The 25,316-nt window shown below is 41.1% G+C and overlaps 1 protein-coding gene across 3 annotated transcripts in view; it reads left to right on the top strand.

Annotated features, from left to right (window-relative positions):
- Window positions 1–25,316, top strand: part of MACROD2 (mono-ADP ribosylhydrolase 2) — an 890,631-nt gene that overhangs the window by 809,681 nt on the left and 55,634 nt on the right. For all 3 annotated transcript variants that reach the window (XM_065682311.1, XM_065682310.1, XM_065682309.1), the window contains exons 10-11: window positions 9,456–9,497; window positions 17,535–17,615. In XM_065682311.1, coding sequence (XP_065538383.1) covers window positions 9,456–9,497; window positions 17,535–17,615 — 123 coding nt within the window. The remainder of the gene's footprint in view (window positions 1–9,455; window positions 9,498–17,534; window positions 17,616–25,316) is intronic.

The following is a 25,316-nucleotide window of genomic DNA, read 5'->3' as shown; positions in this document are numbered from 1 at the left end:
TTCTTGAAAGAATCTTTCTGCTCTATTCCAGGTTATGACATTTAATGCATTTTCTGCTTTTATCCTGGTTGATGAAAACACTGTCCCCTCTACCCAAAGCATATGGATAAGAGCTACTATTAATTGCCTTGTTACTTCAGGAGGATGCACAGCATCCTAGTTGTGCATAAATGTGCAAATATATTACAATTGCAGAGGAAATTCATTGTTAAGAGATCTCCCAGGCTTGGAATCAAATTGGAAACTGTCTAAATGGCTGAATGAAGGGCTTTGTATTAAAAAGGCAGATCCCTGCACTAATACGTGAGCGAACTCTTAAGTAGAGATTGTAATTTCTGTACTGGTATTGAGAAGCATCACCCTCACTGCTTAGTATGGCAGACTTCACTGGGGCTGAAGCGGTCCTCAGTGTGAGCAAAGGAATCATAAGTTAGCCCTTAGTAAGTAATCCTGTATCAAATGGGTAATTTGTTTGATAAATTTAGCCTCTCTATTTGCATTTGCAATGTTCATGAGCCGATTCGTTTCCTTAATTCGTCACCTAAATGTATTCCACAAAATATTTTTCATGGGCTTCATTTTACTATGTGGAGAGGTGCCAAGTAGTTTACTGGAAGCACCTGATATCCTTTAGCTGAGATTTCACCTGGGCAGTGATTTGCCTTGTAAGTCATGAGGACTCTGTTTTTTCTGACTGGTTCAAGCAGGCATGCAAAGGCCACTAGAAATAGACATTAGGGAGGAAGATTTGGGGAGGTTTGAAATCCCTTTGGCTTTCTCCTTATCAACAGGGGCTTCTGCAAGGCCCCTTGCTGAAGGACTTAATTCAGAACAGTTGGGCAGAAGCACAGCCCTGCTGTTTCCCATGGTGGTCCCTTGCCCCTCAGTAGCTGAGGCTTCAGAGGAAGTATTACATGTATGAGGGAGCTGGAGGAGCCTGTGTGCTGGAATAAGATGCTGGCTTTGCTCTAGTTCTCTCTCACCTGATAAAGTACACTTCAACATAAATAAGATGCTGTAAAAATTTTTCTCAATCCAGAAGTTTAATATAGACATAGTGCTTAAAGCTTCTGTGCATTTTACATGTGTCTGAAACTTACCTCATGAAACCTCAAGCTAACTGGAAGTTAAAGGTGTCCATAAAACCTGTGAAACAAGATTTTGCTATGGCTTTTTTGTCTTCATTTGCCATGGCATCGATGTGCCAGTCCTGCCACTCATTGCAGTTGTCTGTCTTAGCTGCTTTTGCCAGTATCTTAATGTAGTGCTGGAGGATGCACAAGCAGCATTTCAGGAGTGGTGCTTGAGAGGCAGTGTATGTAATCGGTGGCTCAGATACTATTTTCAGCATCTTAAGAGATACGCAGACCATGAGGGGTTTCCATGGCATTGGGTTTCCAGTACCTAATAAAAAGTTAATGGGCAGTTTCTTCCTTCAGTTTGAATCCTAATTAAACTTCCTGGTACTATCCCTTTGAACTATTTCCTGGCTAACTGCTGACAGAGCATTGCTCTAGACTTTGCCTGTGTGTTGAAAGTATCAGTTCCCTCAAAACTTGGGCTTGGATCCTCTGGCTGTACACAGTTTGACAGAGGCTCATGACATTGCTTGCTCTATGGTCTTGAAAATTGTTTGCCTCCTCATTCCTGATAGCAGCAAGGGCACTGCTTGGGGCAGGGTATGGATAGACCATAACTATGTCAAGAGCAACACTGAAGTGCTTTGCTAAGTGGAGCTTCCTCGTCTTTGCTCCAGTAGCATCTTGTACACATTTGCTTTGTTTCCTGTGGTCAAATTGATAATGGAGCTTCCAGTCAATCCAGAAGTCAGGGGAAATGGCTGCTTCTATGTATTTGTCAATTCCAAATCCCTGAGCTCTCCAGCTCCTGGGATGGTGCCTTGCTAAGGGCTGTATTGAAACAGTGAAGTGGGAGGCAGCGAGGATGTCCTTGAAAGCACAGGGGTTATACAGACGCAAGACCGAGGCTGCTGCATGCATTTATAGTGCGGGAGAGCGCAGGGAAGATGATGAGTGTGGTAATTAGAAGGATGACTGTGGAGCAATTATTTGCCATCTCTTGTAACATGGGAAATGCAAGGTGTGCCAGGAAATGATGAAAACAAGCAAAAGGAAGTAGTTGTGTTTTTCACCTTGCACATAGTTAGGGTACAAGAATGCTCACTTTGAGGTGATGCAGAGCCTGTACACCTTAAATATGGGTAAAAAGAGGATTAGATCAACCACCAGAGGACTGGTCCAACAGTGGCTGTTAATCGGCATGGTCTGTATGTAGCCTTAGGCTCTGGGAGAAGCTGCAGGAAGGAGGGAGGGAAGTGTATTGCTGTTCTGTACTCAGTCCTTCACACATGGATGCCTGGCTCCAGCAGGTGAACAAGCAGAAGCTTTCTCTGTATAGCATCAAATGTGAATAAATCAGGGATCTTTTCTTTCTGTTGTGTTGTATATTTGGGCATCCAATGTAAAACATTCCAAATGCACGTCTTTATCATGCCCAGAATTATCCTGTCCTCTCTGGCCACTGATAACAAATCACTTCTAATTGCAAGTGCTTTTAACTGCAAAGTGCTTCTCATTGCAAAAGATGCAGTTAAGTTTGTGCTTGTCTCATTTGTCTCAACCTCTGCCTTAGGTTACTGATGGGATTTTGTTGGGAGTTTGAATTTAGAAAAGTGTCACCACATGCAAAACGTGCCATTTTGTGTGTGACTACATTAGCATACATGGGGGTGAGAAATCCACTTCAGCACTTGTTGTAGACAAAGCCCAGTTGTTTCCAGTATTTTAGGGCACGGAGGAAATAAGGAAGTTTTGCAATAGGCTCTGTTTTAAAAAGTGATGTCTGTTTTCCCAAGGAATGCCTCATTCCTTTTGTGTAAGGTAGAAGCATCTGGGAAATAGAAATCCAAATCTGATCCTAGCTGTGAGCACCATTTCCTGCACTGGGATAATGTTGTCCAGCTCCCTAGCAGTGGGAATGGCAGCTGCCACATAGCCTTCTTATGCAGCTGAGGCTCGTACACGTATATGTATTTTACAGCAGATCAAGTGATACAGCACATAAAAGAAGCCATCTATGTGGTGACAGGAAAAACCAGTGCCTAACTTCTTAGGAGATTGGTACTAAGGATTTCTATTTGATATGGCTTCAAAAGCTACAAACACATTGTACATTCAGTGAGACTCTGGTGTTGTGGGACTGGTGTAACTAAGCAACACGGGAAGAAAAACTGCACCGATGCTGCAGCAAGGCCAGGATGTACAGAGTGTATCCGAGGAAGTTTCTTTATAATCAGACTAAAAAATTTCATTAAACTTGCTTAGTGTCAGATGGAGCTTTATGTAGTGCCTATTGCTGCGTATGCAGGATTGCATGATTAAAGGATACAAATGCTCACAACCGAAAGAAGTCCTATTTTTCATTCCAAAGCAGAAAAGGTTCTTTTGTTTTACCGTGTTCTTTTTTTACTTCTACTTCTTACGAGCACTGAGGACAAGGGAAAGCTTTATGGAAAGTATAATTTTTAACAACTCGGTGTGAAAAGAATCAGGCCTGGGTTTAGTTGATCTCATCTGGCAGAGATTTCCAAATCTGCTTTTCCTCAAAGAAAACATTGCCTTTTTCTGTGTTATTGGTCAGTGTGTTGTATTCTCCCAGTGGAGAACTGAGTTGGAAGGATCGAAAGAGCTTGTGAGTTTCTAGGTTATTGCAAACCTCATATGTACGTTTGGGCTTCATCAAACCCTAGGGTGTTCTCATGTGCTTTACTATGCTAGAAAACATCAACTCTTCTAGGTTGAGATGGACATAGAGCCTCTGTACTATTGTGAAGCTCCTGTTGGGTAGCTGCAGTGGTTGTAAGCAATCAAAAAGAAGTGATTTTTCCATAATTAAGGATTGAAAATACACGAGACGTGACTAAACAGCTCCTTAGGGATATTATGATGATCAGTAAGACCCATGGGTGAAACTTTGGGACAAGATTTTGGAAAGACAAGTGTGGTAGAGAGAAATATGGAGCGTGAGAACCCACTCGGTCTTTTCAGTTGCTGAAAACCTGATAATGTCTCAATTTAGACAGCTTGCGTGAGGCAGGTACCCCTGCCCACACTGCTGCCTACTCAGAGTTGGGGACAAGATGCTTTTTGTTTGAGCAAGCAGAGATGGCCCCAAAATCCATTTTCCAAAATGTTGCAAGGCTTTTGTGCTGCACATCCTCCGCTGTTCTCTGGAAACTGCACAGGCAGATCATGGAATACCTGCTCAGCAAGTGCTTCACGGCAGGAACTTTTTCAGCTGGACCCCTGGTTTTGTATAGTAAATAAGCTCAACAGGGTAGCTGAAGCTGTCAGTACTGGAGGTTTTATGGGGGCTTTTGTGCTTGTCTTGTTTTGAAGCATCAGCAGTACGATCACCAACTTGCCACTTCAGCCTCCTGTAGGGCTCTGCCCATCTCATTGCTCTGTTGCCAGCGCATGTGCATGCAGCCTAATGAGCGGAGATCACTCTGTTCCCAGTGTCCTCCCAGCTCCTCCCTGGTTATGTTCAGTACATGGAGCCACACTTGCAAGGGGAGCAGGCTGGGGCATGTGTGTTGCCTGAAAATGAGGACATGTCTGGAAATTTTGATCAACCTGGAGAAGGGAAGGCTCGAGGAACACCTTAGAGCAGCTTCCAGTACCTAAAGGGTGCCTACAAGGAATCTGGAGAGGGACTTTTTACAAAGGCATGTAGGGGTAGGACAAGGGGGAATGGCTTTAACCTGACAGAGATTAGAATAGAGATTAGGAAAAAATTCTTCCTTGTGAGGGTGCTGAGGCGCTGGCACAGGGTGCCCAGAGAAGCTGTGGCTGCCCCATCCCTGGCAGTGCTCAAGGCCAGGTTGGACACAGGGGCTTGGAGCAACCTGCTCAAGAGGAAGGTGTCCCTGCCTGTGGCAGGGGGTTGGAACTGGATGAGCTTTAAGGTCCCTTCCAACCCAGACCGTCCTGTGATTGTATGAAATCATGAAACAGCAGAAAGTGCTGAGGAAAGGAACAAAACCTGAAGGATGAGACAAGGCAGCTGAAGAAAGGTTAGAGGAAGGCAGGGAGGAGCTAGCAGTGGTGTTGAGGGAGCGCTGGCAGCCTGGGATGCAAGCCCTGAATGCAGATGAAACAGCAGCCTCCTGCAGTGTGGAGCTGGCTCTCAAGTAAGAGCTCTTCAATGCATGCACAGTTAAAAATAAAAGGTGTTTGTACAGCGTTGGCTCTGCATGCTAACATGAAGTAGAATGCAAATAGAAGCATGAGCAACAAGGAGGCAGCAGTTTAATGGCTTTGGGGATTAGCAGCGGTATTTAAAGCCTTTCACCTCTCTGTTCCTAACATAAATCTTAACGCAGATTGATGGTCTTAGCCATCTGGCTTGTGTTTGCTTATATGCAATGACTAGTGAGACAGAGAAAGAACCTCGCCAGCAAGGCAAAGGGAAAAATAAAAAGTATATGAGAGAAGAAGGCATCCTCTTCCCCAGTGTCAGTAAGAGCAGCTATAGTGCAATTACTCTGTTTCACAGAGCTCGGCAGGTTAACAAGGGAGAGGGGAATGAAGGAGTAAGAGGCATCACTTCCTACATGACTCTGCCAGGGAGCCTGTGACTTGCACAAATGTGCATATTCTGAGCAGCTTGCTCCCAAATGCAAAGCTCTGTGCTCTTCTGAGATATAGTTACCCCAGACAGCACAAGTTAGAGGGTGAGTTTCAATCATAGGTTGACTCTCAGCTATAAATTATTTTATACTGGACTGGAAACTGCTCTCCCATACATTGCCAATCCAATACCTTAATTTTATATACTACAGCCCAACTTACAAGCCAGAAAATCTTGCACTCTCAACCATATCCCACATTTTGGATTAGATGGCTTCCTTGTATCCTAAGCTTTCTAAATACTGATATGTGTTTTCTCAGGGGTGAACTGGCTCTTGCAGGGAATCACTGTCAGTTTTCCTCTATCTCAGGGCTGCAAGGTCTGCAATTTCTTTTCCAGCAAGGCCATCTTTAATGGGGAAGCCACATGAAAGGTCGCTGTTCTACATCTGTAGCCAAAAGAGTAATGAAAGTGGGTACATGCATACGCACACTATAACATGTTTTCCTAGTCATGGAGTCATGGAATCATAGTATCGTAGAATAGTTAGGGTTGGAAAGGACCTCAAGATCATCTAGTTCTAACCCCCCTGCCGTGGGCAGGGACACCTCACACTAAACCATGTCACCCAAGGCTCTGTCCAGCCTGGCCTTGAACACTGCCAGGGATGGAGCATTCACAGCTTCCCTGGGCAACCCATTCCAGTGCCTCACCACCCTCACAGTAAAGAACTTCTTCCTTACATCCAATCTAAACTTCCCCTGTTTAAGTTTTAACCCATTACCCCTTGTCCTGTCACTGTAGTCCCTAGCGAAGAGTCCTTCTCTAGGCCTTGAGTAAAGGTGGGAGTTACAGAGGAACCTCAGCTCTGGTCTGTCAGGTGGGGGAGTTTGGCCAAGAAATATTGACGATGCATTTTTAAGGAAGTGTTTACTGGTATCAAAGATTCACTCTTGGATTCTTTTGTGGTTTTACTTGATTTTGCTTTGAGATTCACTGTCTGCGATGCATATTTCAAACCAAAGCAAACCTCTAGAAGGCTTCCTCTAGATGGGGTAAGAAAAATGCGTAGGGAACATGAAAAAACCACCCCAAACCCTAGGTATTGCAAATCTAATTTACAGCCACCTTGGCATTGATTTTGCTTCATATTAGGCATATAGAGGTTCAATAAAAAATACTTCTACTTGCTTTTACTTCTTCAGAACCAGGAACCAAGAAACTGTCTGTAATATGATTCTTTTGGGGGAAAAGTGAATGAATTTTGGATATTGATTTCTAAAACGTTGTTTTTTTATCTCAAGTAATTGATTTTGGCATAAAGCTCTGTCAACTAAACATGGTGTTTATCACTTCAGACAGCCACACCAAGGTCAGTGAAAGAGACCGCTTTATATTCAACAGGGCAGCACTTCCACCAGACGCATTCATTGTGTGAGAGTAGGAATTCTAGACACATGAAGTGACTGGGGAGTCGTGTGCCAAAGTGCAGCTCAGATTCAGATCCAAATTGGGGTCCACAAAGGCACCACGATGACCCAGAGATCCTGTCACAAAGCAGTTGGGAGCCCAACTCCCATTTTCAGAAATGATGTAAGGACTTTACTGGCTTTTAGTGAGACTTAGGCTCCTGTTCCCAGAAAAAACAGCCTTTAACTCACAATTAGTTCACAAAAACAGTTTTTGCCTCTTCATAATTATAGTGCATAATGACTTCACTACTTTTTAATAACATCAGATTTCTTGTCTGTGTCCATTATCACCAGCTTAGAAGCTATTCTGTTGCTTTGGGAATTTCAGATTCCAAGTCACTTACAGAACTATAATTAAGAACTTCCGCAGAAGACCAGGTGATATATGTATGTTAAGATATTATGTTCTGCTGATTTAGTGTAAAGTCTTAGATTAACTTGAAATTTTATCATGCTGGTTTCATTATAAATGCTTCCATGGAAAGAACATGTTATTGGGAACTGAATAATTAATAATCTCTGTGTTAACCAAATGTTTTCTGAGTGGTTTGCTGAAAAATGTCAGGACTCCAGTTGAAAATCCTGGCTCTGTTGAAGTCAGCGGCAGAATTCCCATTGGCTTTAACATGATTTTTCATTTTCTTGTCTCAAAAATTACCTGTCAAAGCTCCCTAAAGTTTCTGTGTAAAAATTCATATTTGTACAGTAGGGGCCATGCGTCTTTTTGAACTCGAAAACAACTATTTGCAGAATAAGGAGAAAGGAAGTAAAATCTGCAGTGACAGTTTTCAGTCCTGGTCCTTCAGGCTGGACTCAAGTGTACTCAAGAAAGGTGTTACTGGCTGCTGTGTAGTGGCTTCTGGAAATCCTGCCCTCCACATCATGTCTGAATGAGGTGGAAGGGGAGAAGAATGGATACAGAGGTTGTGAGTGCTCCATCCCTGGCGGTGTTCAAGGCCAGGTTGGATGAAGCCTTGTGTGGGATAGTTTAGTGTGAGGTGTCCCTGCCCATGGCAGGGGGGTTGGAACTGGATGATCTTGAGGTCCTTTCCAACCCTAACTATTCTATGATTCTACTGTAGGTTCACAAGCATCCATGAAAATTCTCAGCCTCATGATTTTAATGCTTGTATCAAACATAAGGTCTCTATTATTAACCAGTAGTTCTGTTCTCATGCTTCTTAAAATAAAGTATCAGCCCCCAAATCTTGATAAAAGCAGAACTTAATCCTCATAGTATGTGTCATGGAGTCATAGAATAGTTTGGATCAGAAGGATCTTTGAAGATCATCTAGTCCAATCCCCCTGCAATGAGCAGGGACATCTTCAACTAGATCAGGTTGCCCAGCACCGCATCCAGCCTGGCTTTGAATGTCGCCAGGGATAGTGCATCCACCACCTCTCTGGGCAACCTGTGCCAATGTCACAGCATTTGGATCTCAGTGGAGATCCAAAATAAAGATCTGGCCTTGCATATTTAGGACGTAAATACTAGTGCTAGATTCTGTTACTATTGCTCATAATATTGCAAAACTCCTTTGGGTTCAAATGGCTAAATAATATGCACATACACAAGTTTGAAAGATGTTTTCAATGGAAACTGTAGGCTTGCTACAGAACTTGCACATGCCCAAAACCATTTAAAAGGGTACAAATGGAGTCTATATGAGTTAGGAACATAGTTGACATAAAGTTCTGTGGTCATCAAGCTCTCCGTTAGATGATTAAGGCTCTGGAACATTGAATTATGTAGATGTTAACTAAGGCTACTGATCGTTACCTCACCAAAAATGCTTGTGATAAGAAATTCCTTTGTTACCGAAGTGCAACTTTTTGCAGAAGGAAAGAACCTGCTTTCTTCATATATTATCTTAGTAATGACAAGTGTTTGATTCTTGGCTAGCCCAAGTTTTGTCTTAAACTGTCCTGTCTGGCGAATTCATAGCAACTTCTTCATGTTACATGATTTCTGGATAACCAGTTCTCTTCTTAACATAGCCCGCTGTTCTCAGGTAACAAAGCAAACTGAAACTTAACAAGCAAAAACTCTGATAGAAAGAATGCAATTTCATTTTATGGAAGTCATAATTTGCAGAACTCTGTAAATTATACTGATTTTTTTTCCCTGTCTTTATTCCCTGCATTTCCTGTATACGGTCGTAACAGTCCAGTATCCACGCCTTCTTTTCCCACCCACCTCCAGATCTTACTGTAAAATGTTAAATGGGAGGAGGCAAACTAAGATACGGGCAATTTGAAACATGGAATATTTGATTTTAGGTATTTCCTGGTATTCTTAATAATCAGTTTCTTTCAATATTTTTTTGACAGATGATGCTAATGAAGATGGGACTAAGCTGAATGAAGAGACAGGTGAGTAAATAATATTTTATGCTAAAATATATCACTTCTCCAGAACATCAACTGAACTGAAAGAATTCTTGAAACTAATTGCCTTGGTTGTGATAAACAGTGCCAATCATTTATTGCCACTGCTGCTACAGTCATCTCTGTTTCTTAACATGACAGAGGGTAAACCATCCCTGATAATAAAAAGTACACAGTAAGAATGGATGAGGGTACCTTTTTGGTGTCATCATCTATAATGAGCCTCTGACTGATACGGTTTTTATTAATAACTAGTTTGAACATGAACGGGAAATAATTAAAATTCTCTAGTCTCTTTGTGTGTAAAAAGGTGTGAATACAGCAATTCGTGAGTCATCTGCAGTTCTGATCAGTGGCCATGGTTTGTTTGCAAAGAAAACAGTAGCAAAACTCTCCCACAGCCTCTTGAATGCATTGGACTCGGTTGGATGATATTTCAGAAGACTTTTTTCCCAATCCAAGTTTGTTGTTTAAAACAAATGTCAATGTTTAGGGTTTGGTGGTGTAAATAGGCTTGAAATGGAAATGATGGATAGGTATAAAGGAAAGAAAGGCCTGAGGAATAAGAAGAGGAAAGTACAGAGGGTTAGACATTTCCCACGAGGACAAAAGCTTCCAGTGAGAAGACTTCTGCTGTTTCTTTGTAGAGAGCATCATCTACTTCACCTTCTTGATCAGGCTTTTGTAACAGGCTCCTGTCACAGCACCTTGTGTTTCTTTCCCTGATGACCTTCACCTACAGGTTCTCAGTGGACATCTCCTTTTCCATAAGAGACTTGTGCGGTGAAGGACCTCCTCTTCTATGCAGTGTAGCTCCCCCTACTCTTCTCTGCCTTTCCTTCCTGAGCAGCAGGTACCCATCTGTGACAGTGCACCAGGCATGTGCACTGTCCCCAGGTCTCTGTGACCCTAATCCCATCATAGCCCAGTGACTGTGCAGGAATGTACAGTTGTTCTCATTATGAAAATATAGGAGATGATTGGAAAGGAGAGCCACACAGAGAGACACCAGCCAGAAAACAGAGGTAAAAGCTTTTGAAGCAATATGTTTGTCCTGGGTTCAGCAGTAGCAGTCATTTTTCTCCTTCTTAGTAGCTAGTGCAGTGCTATGTTTTCATTTTTTGGCCTGGGAAGAGATCTGATAACGCTGATGTTTTTAGTTGCTGCTCAAATGTTTGGTCTGGCCAAGGACTTTCTGAGCCTCATGCTCTGCTAGGGAGGAGGGGAAGCCGGGAGGAAGCAGAGACAGGACACCTGACCCAAACTAGCCAAAGAGGTATTCCATACCACAGCACATCATGCCCGGGATGTAACGGGGAGTTACCTGGAAGGGCTAGGGACTGCAGGGTTGGAGGAGATATAGGTCGGTGCTCGGCTGGGGGGAGTGGGGCGAGTTATTGGTTGGCTGGTGTTAAGGTGTTGTATTATTTCCTCTTGCTATTTCCTTTATCATTATTATTACTGGTGGTAGCAGTAGTGATCTGTGTTATACCTTAGTTACTAAACTGTTCTTATCTCAACCCGTGGGAGTTGCATTCTTTCGATTCTCCTCTCCGTCCCTCCAGGAGCAGGGAGAGGGCAAGAAGTGGGGGGTGTGAGTGAATGAGCTTTTGTGGTTGGGTTTAAACCACGACAATGTTGGATGCTTAAATCGTCAAGATTGTCCTAAAGACCAATGGATTATGATGATTCATGCAACCAGTTAATTAGCTTAGAAATTAGAAATACTTGAAGAATGGTGTATATGCGTAGATGTGAAAACATGGGTATTCATAGATATGTGTTACACTGATGGATTAGCACATTCGTGTATGGCTGTTCTGGCCTGCTGGTTTTATTACATATAATTACTTTTTCGTGTGAAGATTTCAGGATAGGAACTTTCAGAAATTTTAATACAATTAGCGTGATTGATATAGTTGTACATAGATACATAAAAGCAGAAAAATAAAGACCGTCATTAAACAACAAATATTTGCCAAAGATTATTCTATGGTTGAATTTTGCAGTATTCATCTAATGTTTCCAGTGTCGCTTTTTACCATTATCATGGCATGTATACTTTTATAAGACCAATTAGTTTCCTTTTTTTGACTTGTTGCTTTTATGGAGATTATGCAAATTGCATTGATTTTTTAAAAAGCATTTTCAATTAGAATTAAAAGGAAGTATATTTCCACTTAATGGCTGGTCTCTTTTTTTCTTGCCTTGTATCCTTCACAGCTTCATTAATTTAGGTGAAGCTACATAGCTGCTCTGGGAAATTATCACTGAATTAAGTCATCTGAAGAATTTATTTCCCTACCTGTTTCTTTGTGTTTATGAGATAGAGGAAAGCATAGCTTCCCTCATAGATTTGCCTGTAGGGCTCTGTGAGCTTCAACAACATGTACTTAGTTATTTCTTTATCGCTTGGATATATTTTGGTAGTCAGTTCATTGATTGTCAGCAGTCAATACCTACAGCTAAAAAGAAGTGTCTTTTGTATATCTGCTCCACTAGTGGAGGAGATGTACAAAAGTTATGTCCTTTTGACCTATTTGTGTATGAATGTTCTAATAATAATAGAATGCATTAACAGGAATAATAATTACATAGTTTCTGCGTTGAGGGGAGTTTTCATTTTTATACTCAGATTTGTATCAGTTTGAAGGATATCTGCTTTTCACTGTTCTAAGGGAAATACAGAGTAGCAACTTCTAGTCACCACTCGAGGTATTAATTGAATAATCATTCTTCATTCCACTTGACTTCATGGGTCATGACTCCAACAGATGGAGTCAGCAGTTGGCACCAATATTGATGACCCTGGTTTTTTGAGCTGTCCATACTCAATCTGCTTTGGGGTTATTTCTCCAATTCCTGTACTTAAGAAGAAAAAAAAAGAGTTTAAAAGAAATGTTGGGCTCCTGGAGAGCACATATTGCAGACATGTGTAGAACCTTAGGCAGAGATACAGGTATTCTAAATTTCACCTAAGTTCCTGTACCTCCAACTTGTACTGGTTGGGTGTTTCTGAGGGCCAGTATCAAAACAGGAGAAAATACAGAGAGAATAAGGACAAAAATGAGCTGTCCACTCTGTATCTGTGCCAATTTTCATTTGAAGAATGTAGTAGAATGAGGTGGAGGTTACAGAATCGGTCCTAATTTAAAGATGGTGGCAAGAATTAGGGGGGGAAAAAACCAACACAGATCCTGGTCTGGTAACAGCTGAAGTCAGTGGGAATCTGTCTGCTGACTTCAGTGCACACCAGATCAGGCCTTGGGAAAAGCTAGAGAATTAGCTGGCAGTAAGGAATAACAGATGACCAAATGTGTGTATTATTGAGTAATGGATACGTTATGAAAGTAATCTGTCTTGTGTTTCTACCACCTTGAAGTGCAGATATCTCATTACATGCAGAAAGACCATTATATGATTTTTCTTCAAAATAAATAAGGGAATACCTTAATTACATCTGCTAGATAATGTTCATTAATATCTACATTAATGCTATAAAATCAACAAGCATAAATGATCATTTTAGCCAGTTAATCACGTAATGGCACTGCATATATTGGATGTACTAGAATAAGAAAAACATTTAAAAAATAAAAATAACCTAAGCTTATTAAATATACATACCCAAACCCACTCTTTTAATGGTGTTTGACTCACGGGATTTTAACCCATCGGTTTGTTATTCTGGATGCTGTATCTTGTAGCAGCTGCTGACTTAACGGCACCATTTCATTTAAAGTGCTTTGATGTTATCCTATGTCACACGGTTTGCTGTTAGAACAGCTTGAGTCAAAAGGGCAGATACAGTAATAGCGGGTATGGACCTGTACAGTTCCACATCTCAGCTTTCCTTTGTCAGTGATTTCCCACATAAGCAAAGAGAAGGACCAGGTGACCTAATAGTCTTGTCTACCTTTAACTTCAGTGATTTAGGACTGCAGAGTCATGATGCTTAATGTTTCAAGCTCCATTAAGGAAAGATTATTCTAAACTTTAACTTCTGAAGGACTTTGCTTTTATATCCATAGATTCACATATCCATGCACAGAATCGTGCAATATAATAATACTACCATAATTGCATGTGCAATTGCAGTGATTGCATGTGGAAATTATAGAAACATGTGCTATTAGGAGAAGCACAGTCCAGATTCTTACAGCCTAGAATGGCAGGACAAAGGATCTCGTTCACACTAACAAGAGAATCATTGAATCAGGAAATGGTTTGGATTGGAAGGGACCTTAAAGATCATCCAGTTCCAACCCCCCTGCCACGGGCAGCGACAGCTTCCAGTAGGCCAGGTTGCTCAAAGCCCCATCCAACCTGGCCTTGAACAATTCTGGGAAACCCTATTAAATATGCTGCATAAATACAGTATTCCTTTATTTGTTTCACTGTGTGCACACTCTTATACTTGGGTATAGGTTTTGGAGGGAGACTTTCTTTTTTACCTGAGGTGAAAATAGCAATCACTTGTAACCAGGGAGATTTGGAAGTTGTGAGAGATTTTGGGAATAACTTACTTGGAGACAGACTGTGATTTAAGTGCCTTGTTGGCCCTCTGAATCAGCCTATAAAGAAGAATCATTTCTCCCAGTGTTAGAGCTCAGAAACCTTTTTGCACAGATGATCACAATTAGAAAAGCTTTCAATATCATCAATTCATACACTTGTCTGGGTGTGCTGGTTTTAAACAGAAAATTGCAGGCAAAATTTCTGTAATACTTGGCTAACTGCTCTGAAAAACATACATAGTGGTGGAGAGCAGAAAGAGTTAAGAGTTGTATTTTGACCGTAATACAAAGACATTATTTTAAAGCCTGTGCAAATCCTTTTCTGTGTCTGGAATAAGGGAAATCTGCTAAAAAGCAGTGAAATTGTGATTGAAATCTTGTTCTCCTGGGGCTCTGCCTCTGCAGCCTTTTGTGAGCATTTTAAGGTTCTTTATAGAGTGCAAAAAGATAATTTCTTTTGAGATAGTAACAGTTCTGACTTCTCTGAATGTAAGCTTCCTCCCTCTCCATCTCTCTGCTGTCAATTAAGTTGTTGGTTATATTATCTAATGTATTCAGATACTCCTGACAGACCTGGCTGGACATTTGCACTTGAACTTGATTGACATTTGACTTGTGGGACTAGTGGAAGCCTCACAGATTGGTTAGATGATAAAATTCCTCACTAGAGAGGTGAGTGTTGATTGAAACACTCCTATTGATTCAGTCCCCTGATGTGAATCGTTGTCAACCAAAAAAGGGAGCGTGGCAGGTAGTTCAGAGTGGTATTAGGACCAAAGGAGCTGGACGTCAATGTGGTCCATTATAAATATTCAAGTTGTTTTTTAAAAGAATGGGAGAATGTTGGCAGGAATCAATCTTTAAAAGCCTGGTTATTTTTAGGACCTCTCTTTTGTGCTGGAGTTCTTGTTGAACTCTATCGCCATTGCTCCTGAGTAACCCTTTTAAAGGTTTGACAAAGTGTGTCTTTATTTGGCAGGTTTTGCCTTGGTTTTTCCCCACAGTATTTCTTGTGGTTACTCCTACATCCTCACTGCTCCAAAAAGAAATTCATCTTAGCACTTGAAAACTCTTGTTTTCCCGAAAATATTGTATTTGAATTTCAAATTCAGATGAGCAAATGTGATGACATGACACATGATGTGTCCTATGTTAAGTGCTGTCAGGAAAGGTCTACCTCCTGATCCTGAGCCAAACCTCAAAGCATGTACTGCTTTGCAGTAACTAGCTTTATTTAGTGATTGCTAAGGCCCCTCCATGCTCTGAGCTATATGGAGTTCTATAATGAAACACAAATTCCATTCTGGAAGGAATTTTCATGAACAATACTGTTTGGTTTTTTTGGTTAATGCTAATTCCTTAAAATTAAGCAAGTGAGATGGAATGTAATTACTTGCATACCAATCTCCATTTTGGAATTTATGTTGGCATTTTGAGCCATTGCTTCTTGTAAATTCCTGCCAGCTTCCCAATCTGTGGCTCTTCTCTTTTATGGGTGTAAGTACAGCAAAATAACCAGTTTCCCAGGAGGGCAGGCAGAGAACGTGTCTGAGTTTCCTGGGCTCCATGCAAAGCCAACAATTCACTCCCTTTTTGTCTCTTGAACGAGCACAGTATTCCCCTTGACTCTGCAAGTTCCCTTTCCACATACTTATTTACTTCTTTCATACCTCCTGCTTGGAAACTTGTAGCATTTTGGTTCTGTGCATATGTGTTAGTGAAAGGGTAGGTGATACAAGGGTAATATCTACAGCTCTTAACAGAGCTGAGTCCTTCATAAGAACTGGGCACCTGATTGCTGGGAGCTGTTTAAAACTCCAGCAACATACAGAGCAGATGATTGTGTGGGGTATGTATGATAGCAGAACAGACAGGAGTTTCTGGAACACTGGACCAATTTATTATACCCATGTAAGTAGCTTTTTTCCCAGGTGCTAATTAGCTGATCAGTTTGAGGTGGTACCGTGATTCTTTCTTTCTCACACCACAGCAGGTAGGGGTAAATCAAGCAAGGTCATACGTCTACCGAAACTGCCTGGTTACAAGTGGTCAAGGTTTCTGCCCAGCATGCACAGAAGTATGTTTTCATTAGGCTTCTCCTTCACCCAGGCCCTCACTTGGCCACAGGGAATCAGGGTCTTGATGGGAAGTCCAGTGACAGAAAGTAATTGTCTCGTCACGGTTGAATAGATTCAGTAGGTGCAATGAATTGAGTTTTAATTGTCTGCCAGTCTCTGCGTTCATGGTTACGGAACAGTGTTTGAAGAATGTTTTAATTAGCGAACCTGCTTTCATTAAATCTCTTAATTTACAAATACCTTTTATGATTAATTTCCAGCTTGGCCTCCCTTTTGTACGAACGGCCTTTCTGAGCTGCCAGCTTGCACCTCTGTCATGGCAAACAAACAGTAATTTCATACTGTGTGTGAAGATAACAGGATATTTTGAAAATGTTGTAGAAAAAGTTTATGATTTTAAAACTTTGCCCAGTTGATACCAAACACCGAACTTTGGTGCACACAAATAGGGGAGATCTTAAACCTAACTTGCCTCAGTTACTATTTTTACTTAGGTTTTCCTTTTCCTTCAGTTTTCCCTTGTTTTCTGGCTGAAAGGTTGAAATGGATTTTTTTCAACCTGAACATTTCTATCTCATAAAGCTTTAATTTCCTAAACTTTACTTCACTATCAGACTTGCTTCCCTACCTTTCGTTTCATTACTGATTTTAGTCAATATTAATTTGTTACTGTGTTATAACATTGAATGGAAAATTGAGCTGAGAGAGAAAGATAATTTCATTCACATTTTTCTCCGTAGCTCCATAATCTAATGTAACATGTATCATGTTAAAAACTACAAATTAAAACATTATGAATTTTCTTTTTAATTGTAAAGATATTAAGAGCTTGTGAAGAAGTATATTATTTTGGTATGGGTTTTATTCGCAGCTGCCATGTGAAAGTTAGGGGAAGTCCAGTCCCAGCTGAAAGACACCTGTTGTGACTTTTATATCAGATGATATCAGATATCAGAATATATCAGATGATATATTCGTCAGGGACTGTAGTGACAGGACAAGGGGTAGTGGGTTAAAACTTAAACAGGGGAAGTTTAGATTGGATATAAGGAGGAAGTTCTTTCCTGTTAGGGTGGTGAGACACTGGAATGGGTTGCCCAGGGAGGTTGTGTGCTCCATCCCTGGCGGTGTTCAAGGCCAGGTTGTATGAAGCCTTGTGTTGGATGGTTTAGTGAGAGGTGTCCCTGTCCATGGCAGAGGGGTTGGAACTGGATGATCTTGAGGTCCTTTCCAACCCTAACTATTCTATGATTCTATGATCCTATGATGAAGTAATGAATTTTAACAATACAAAGATAGGCACTGGATATTGAATGGAGTGTTGAGATAATACGGACTCACAGTTGTGCTATCGCACATGATAATATTTGATACAGTAAAACAATTTTAAAGTAATATATGCAATTATTTTTTCTGTTTGTTTAAAGGATTGGAACAAAAAGGCCAGCCTCCATCTCCCACAAAGAGCAAAGCAGAGCAGGCTGAGGACCTGCAAGATGATGCTAAAGGTAGGTGGTCTGACACCGTTTCAGAACTATTAATCAATTTTGTATGTTAAAGTGTACTCCGAATTCTTGGGAAAGAACTGGAAAACTTTCATTTAAGAGTGTTTGCACACACTTGGAAAGTACCTTTTGGCCTAGGTCATGGATCATAATTCTTCCGAAGTGTGTTTCGCCTCAAGGTAGATTCAGGATTAAAAATGCAATTTTTGTGTGGTGGGCTACTGATTATTGCTGGTATGTATTGAGAAACTGTTGCTGGTTTATGTTTAAACTGTTCTGACTTTATGTAATTAATAATACAAAATGTAATGCATATTGTGCAGGGCTTGGGTCATAATCTGGTTGGTGAAGTTGGTCAGGTAAATCGGCTATCTGCTGCAAAACATGGAGCAATATACTTGCTTTCCTTTACTGCAAGACTTTTTTTGCTGTATCCTTTTCCATTCCAGTTACAGTGTTCATGGCTCTAGACATTATGCATGTATTACATCTATCCATGGTCAGAAGTCACAGGTGCTTAACATAATGCCCATAGTGCTGTTCCTGTAAGAGTGCTTTCCTGCACTTGAGTCTTAACAGGGCAGCTTGTCAATGTGTATGGAGGTAAATGTGGTCAATGTTGTTATAAGATTGGATCAAAGTATCTTTTCTTAATCTGTATCTCGTTGGGCAGGTTGTTAAAGGATGTTAACATCAAAGACTTAATTTTACAGTGCAGAGTTCATGTTGCTCTCATATGCATGGAAAAAGCAAAATGCCCCAATGCTGGAGAATTCCCCTTATGTGAAATAGTTAAAAGGATGAGCCTCAATCTTTAATTCATTACTGTTCCTTATCATAGATTCTCTTTGACCTAATGTTCCTCAAATGGCACGTCTCATTCTGCACCTCAACCAGTGGCTCCACAGTCTTCATCATTTTGACCCAGGCTTTGCATTCAGCTCCTAAAATAATTCTGACTGGGGTATAGTGTGAGTCATAAAGAGCAGAAAAATGTTAACATTTATCACTTTAAGTAACTGCTAGTAACATCCTGTCACTAACATTGTGACTGGTTGTTAATGGCAAGTACTTAAAGCAATAGCTGTCATCACCTGGAAGGTGTGGGTGGACCCAAGAAATCTCATCCTGACTGGTCGTCTTTCCTTTCATGGTGCATTAAACCCAACTGAAATTAAAATACCAATTTTATGTTTGGATTAGAGAATTCAGTGATGACAAACCACATGTCAATTTGTATGCAGGCTAAACAGCGTGTGGGATTGTGGTGTCATTTTCCATATTCCTAAATAGGGGAAACAGTAATAGTTTTTATGAGGTATCTTTATATGGAGTATGGCTAGAAGCTGTCATTGTATCAGTGTCTTTAAAAAAAGGGAGGAGGGGAAGTATTGCAAAACTGTAAGATTTTTCTTCCAGTGGAAAAATAACTTTTATTCCACTATTTCTGTGGCTTACTAGACATGGTTTCCTAGTTTACTCTGCCTGCCAGTGTTTCCTGGTGACCTACAGTTCACCTTGTGGAGCACAAACATGCACTGGAAGGGTGAAGTAAATAGTATGGCAATAGAATGATTGCATTACCCTCAAGCTGTAAAACGCCTGAACTCCTTGAATTTGATGCCATACGGTAGATTTTGCTGATGTAGAATTGAGGCTTGTAGCACATAATCACTGCTGCGGAATTTAATCTAGCCGGCGACGGAGTCCTCTTCTCCTTAGGCAGGAATCAGGCCGGTAATGTTTAGAATTGAAAGTCTAAATTTAGACTTGAGGGTTGTTGTGGTGGGGAATAAAAAGGTAATTAAAGTGTTTGCTGAGGGGAGCGAGGGAGGAAACCTGGATCAGGTTTCTGTGGCATTACCTGTGCCCCTGCTCTGAAGAGGAGTCAAGCAGTTAGGCTCCAGACACTGAATTCCTATAAAGCTGCTGAGTGGTTGAAGTCTAATGTAACACACCTGTGAGCCGTTTCCATTTCAGTAAATGGGATTTGCACGCATTTGTCTGAGAACAGGATTTAGTCTGTACTTCCTAATTATTAGTTGTTGGTTTTGACTAATTAAAAGGACTTTTAATGGGGAGCCTTGAAGATTATGAAAGCTCTGAGTATGACATGAACCAAAACCACACATCTGAGTAATTTTATTTAGGGAGGAGTTTGTCTTCACTTAAAATTATGCCTTTTCCTTTTTTTAATCTTTGTAAAAGAACTTCTGAGTAGCTAATGCATATAAACAGTCTCCAGTAAAACATGATCAAGCCAAACCCTTCCTGAGGTCAACTTTATTGAGTTTTCCTTATGGTAAAACAGAAATGCTTTGTGTTCACTGTATTTTAACTTTGGGATAATTCACATACTTTATGTACCCCAAACATCGACAAGAAAAAAGCAAACAAAAAAACCCAACGCATAGCTTTTGGCAATGAAAGTCCAAAGATACTTAACACTTCACATAAAACGTTATTTTCCTCTTGGTAACACAAGCAGATATTAAATATTTAACAAATGCACACTAAGGCACAGGAAGAACCAGATATTTTTTCCTCTGCTTAGTTGTCAGTGTCCTTTTAGGCTGAAGATGGGAATACAGCTTGCAATTTTCACAGCCTCATGCCTGCCCTTGTGGCAGTCTGTAAAAGCTATTCCACTGAGTTCAGTAATATTTCTGCTGTAATATTTCTCTCCAACACGCCAAGCTGGCTCATTGGCTAGAGGTAATGGAGCAATATCTTTCCAGTGCATGTAAAAATCTCCACAGAAGATCAGAGAAAGTAGGCTTCTTCATTATTACCCTCTCTGCAATCAAGGAAAGTCAAATAAGTGGCTGTGTGTAAGGAGCTTGTTTTGCAGTAAGCTAAAATAAACACTTGACATGCTAATGAAAGCAATTTTATACTGAACCTCTAAAGTATTAATGGTGTCTGTTATTATGCTATTAGATATATTGTTCTCTGCCATCAGACCGTTGATAGAGAAAAGCCAGTGTGAACTGCATAGCAGATTCTCCTGTCAGTGGCTGTATTTGGTAGTTTTTCATTGTAGCGCAGGTTATTGTCTGGGGAAATGGATAGACTGGATACATGGAGAAACATTCTTTACTCCCAGGTTCCCTGCAGTATTTCAGGTTTGACATGTGTAAACATGCGGTGTAATTTTCTTCTCTTCACCCCCTTTCCCAGAGCCTGGGAGAGCAAAATCAGCCACTGGTAATTTTGCCTTTCCCCTCGGTCAGGTGCACTCAGCGATTGAGTGATTGTAAAGTCTCAGGTGAGAAAAATACGTTCGGCACTAAACAAAACTTAGCAGGTCTTACTTCAGTAGCTTCATAACACAATCCTAAAGCAATTGCATAAACAAAATGGCAGTGCTTTCAACAGCATCGCAGCCACGAGTTAGCACAAATGCCATAGGGCACCTGTTCTCATCCTGCTGATTGTCACCAAGCAAAAGCAAGCAATTGTTACAGAAGTCTAATAAAACACAAATTTAAAATGTTCCTTGTTTCTCTTAGCTACATCCCCAAATGTCCTCCTGTATGTACTGAACAGCAAGCGTGTGCAATAGATTTTCCTCATACTGGGAGAAGCAAAACTGTTTGCCCTTTCCTTCCTCACAGGATTTCTCAGATATAAATGAAGCCTGCCCAAGGGCTGCCCCATCCGTTCCCACCATGGTCTGCAGGTGATCAATACTGTAGCAAAGACAACTAATACATCTAATAACAGCAGCACAAATGCCTGATCTTTCTCCTCCTCCAGGAGAAAAATAATCAATCCATGAAACAAAAACCATTCTGTGCCTCCTGAGGTCAGGATCCTCCTTGCCCTGCCTCGAGGGATGTGAAAACAGAGTTAGAGCTCTGCAAGTTGTCTTGCTCCAGCTTTTCTCATAAGCTTCTCCCAGAATGAATGACCAGATTCTTCCTGATAGACTGGTAGGTTGTTGATCTCACACGATCACCCTGGCTGAGCTCAGTGTATATGCGAAGAGCTGGTCTATTGAAATTGCTTGTATGGGATGAACTTTGCTTTCTGTTCACTTGGTGGGAAGGAGAACAGTTTGATGGATAAGCCAAGCCAGGAAGGTCAAAATGAACACAAATCACCTTTAAGACAGTTGGTAGAGCTGGTTCCTTTGCCTGATGGGGTCATCACACTGTTGACCCCTCAACTTTCAAGGGCAACATCAAATGTCTGAAATGTTGTTTGGTAGTGTCAGGAGTCTGAGGGACCTGCCTCACTCAGTGGATGCTCTGTCTGCGAGAGATGTCAGTCTAGTAACTGGAGTTCACAGCAGAAATGAGGTGAAATGGAGTCGCGTCTTATCTTGACTACACATTGGTTCAGGAGGTCACGGCAATTGGGTAGGATTCTCACCAAGGAGACACCCTGGCCTCCCTCATCCCTTCTCCCAAAAAGTGCATCATTTTGAGACTAGAAAATAAAACTCATTCTAGAGCTTCATCTTTAATTGTGAGACTAACATAAAGCTTCCCCTTCCTGGTTCTCCTTTATGTACTATGAATTTTGCAGCTTTGCTGCTCACTCCCTGGCTTCACAGAGAGGGATATAGCGTATGCACCCACAAAAATCAACACTACTTGGCTTGAGCTGCTTTTCTTCGAGGTGGGCTTATTCATCCCTTGGGCTGGGGGATGCCTACAACAGCTGCTGTGTGTTGCCATTACACAGCGATGCTCAGAGCATCTTTTCTAAGGGCCTTCTAATACTCTGCATTCCTGATTGTCTCTCTCTTTAAGGTATGGATTAATATTAACTAGATTTGACTTCTGATTAGTTTCAAAAAGTTCTTTGGCTTATATACCAAGCAGTTCTTTTATCAGTTGAGAAATTGTAGCTATGTTTCTTCTTTGCATCGCACAGGGAAGCAATATTCTTCAGTGAATTTCTGCTCCACTCATAATCTACTAAAAATGAACATCTAGACACATAATTATACTTCAAAGACACACACTCTCTTATTCGGCCTTAAAAGTGCTAGTTCTTATTAAGATAGCTTAGAAGTTACTGTATTCTTTTTGCCACCAAACCAAATCCTTGTAAAATTTTTTAAATTAAGATAAAGGACTACAGAAGAAATTCCTGGGACGGATGTGTATCAAACATGCCTGTGAAATGTTCCACCTTAATGCAGATCGGTTATATTTAAAGTGGTGCTAATAACCCCTATCCACTCTGGTTGATAGCTTCTTTTTTCACTTCTGTTTTGAAGTCCACCATCTGTCTTGACTGATTACAGCTCTCAGAATATCAGGTGATCACCTTCCACTTAGCCAAGGGGAAAACAGGACGTTATCTGTATTCTTGTTTGTGTTCACTCTCCGAGCGAGCCCTTCTTAGAAGATTCTTTTCATTGCTGAAGTGGCTTCTACTGTTTCATTAAATTGTCAGGCAGAGGCTACACAAGGCAACTTTGAAAGCGAAGCTCATGTTGGCCTCTGCTGGTGACACACAGTTCTGTGGCATTGACCATTTACCTGTTAGGGTTTCCTTTAGCAGCGGTACATATGTTTGTGTAAACTGTACCAGGCAAACAGTTGCAATTCCTGTTTTCACACTAGATGTTTCAGAGAAGATTTTCTTTCTCCTGGGATGAGCTGAGGTGCGAAATACTAAGTTACTAAAGTGACTAATGCAGTGTTGTCAGAAGAGAATTATACAGAGTGACAAACCAGCGTACCTGCAGGGGACTCATCTGTCAAGGAATTCATTTCTCATTTCTAACCATGACGTGAATAGCAGTAAACCATCGTGATTGCTCAGGACCACTGCGGAAGATGGGGCTAGTTGCTTACTTCTGAAATATTGATGCAAAATAGTGCATGGTTTGCATCCTGCTGGTTTTATCAAGTGTGATCTCCTGTGTGGCTTCTCTGTGTGTTTCTTCACTTTGCTACATTGCCTTACCAGATGATTTCATGACTTCTATGCAGAAAAATTGAAATAGGTCTCATGTTTAATTTTGACTGTGGCTTGGAAAGGCAGTTTTGTCTCAGTCCTTAGTAGTGTGCAGTTCCCTAGTCTCTGGGGCACACCAGGAATGTATGAACGCATTGTAAATTGACGTAGCAACAATAAAATCTGTGCTCATACTGTGCACCTTCACTCAAGTATGGGGTCGCTTGCTTTGTCTCTTAGGGCTGTAGGGCTGGGAGTCAGGGCTCCTCTGTTCTTCTGTGAGCTCTGCTTTTTGACATGCACCAACTCACATGAGCAGATTCTGTCAACTTCTGCATACTATGATAACAGGGATAACACTTGGGCAGCACAGTGTGTGTATCTTCTGCATCCAGATACCAATTGTGTCTTTGTCCTCTGTGCTGGCTGCGTATGACATCTAGGGTGTGATGTCCGTATTCCGGTTATGTTGGGCAGCTCAAGTTCCAGGAGATGTCTGCTTTCATTTGTTTTGAACAGTCACAGTTGCGGATTGTCAGAAATAGCGATGATCGACCTCTTTGGCAACGAAATTTTAGATGTCTTTTGCCAGGCACCTGTATTCCAAAATCTGAGTCATGCTCTATGTCAGAAAAAAGAATTACACCCAGTGAAAACACAGCCTAGCACAACGTTCCCATCAATGTTATGCATGAAGCAGGTTGGGACAAATCTGAGCGCAAGGGTCTTCCAAGCACCTAATTTGATGCTGTAGCTGTTGTCCCCTGGTTCTTCCCTAGCCAGGAAAGGTCTAACAAAGCGGAGTTACTTGCCTTGCCATCCACGGAGGAGTGAGGCAAGGGGAACACGCCTAGTGACTTCAGTGGGCTTTAGATTAGGCTCCTATATTTCTCAGGACGTTACATAGGTGAAATACAATAGTGTTATTTTTAACCTCTGAGATAATCCCCACGAGCTACAGTTTGCTCATTCTTTTCCCACACTCCTTGACAATGCTGCCTGAAAATGAAAACCTGTTATTTATTACGCTGACAACTTGGCTAGGCTGGGTGCAGAGGCAGCGCTGTGTTCAGGTCTGCATCTGCAGTGAGATAAATCCTTGGAGCAGCACAGAGGGAAGAAGTCTCATAACTCCATTAAACAATTGCAGCCGATAACTCTTTCCTAACCCTTCTTAAAATTTGCCCCAAAGGGGTTATATACAAGTAGTGATTAAAACTGACCTAAATCATAATTTAATTAAAAGAAATTAAAATGCAAACTGAAAATGCTCAGTAACCTCAGGCCACCACCCTAATGATTCATTTTAATGCGTTTGTAGTTCTGCAATAATGGTCTTTGTGTGGATGTGCTTTTTGTTTTATGTGTGGTATCATTTTGCCACTGGAATAGTCTGAAAATGGCTTCAGGCTGTATGATCTTGAGTGTGTATCTGGTTATAGGTGTGCTTTCTTCTCACAGTTTAGGAGTTTCACTGTAGTCAGCATTTCTACTCGTATGCAGAATGTAACAGCTGTAAGATCAAGGCCCGTATTTTTAATTTTTCTCATTAATTAGTTTCCCTGGTATCATAGAAGGACCTTCATATCATTAGTGTGATTACCATGGCAATATTTTTGTGCTGTAAACAAGATAATTCAAAACCAGCATCCTTTATCTGCCAGATCTCGGTTTGTATTTGTATTTGCATAGAAGCATGGCTCAGCTTGAAGAGACATTCACAGGCCAGGCTGCAGGATTGATGCTCAGTCACTGGCCACCTGGAGAACCAGAGCATGTACCCAG

This window comes from Lathamus discolor, chromosome 5, assembly GCF_037157495.1.
Source record: "Lathamus discolor isolate bLatDis1 chromosome 5, bLatDis1.hap1, whole genome shotgun sequence".
Lineage (NCBI taxonomy): Eukaryota > Metazoa > Chordata > Aves > Psittaciformes > Psittacidae > Lathamus > Lathamus discolor.
This window is presented reverse-complemented; position numbering and strand designations above follow the sequence as displayed.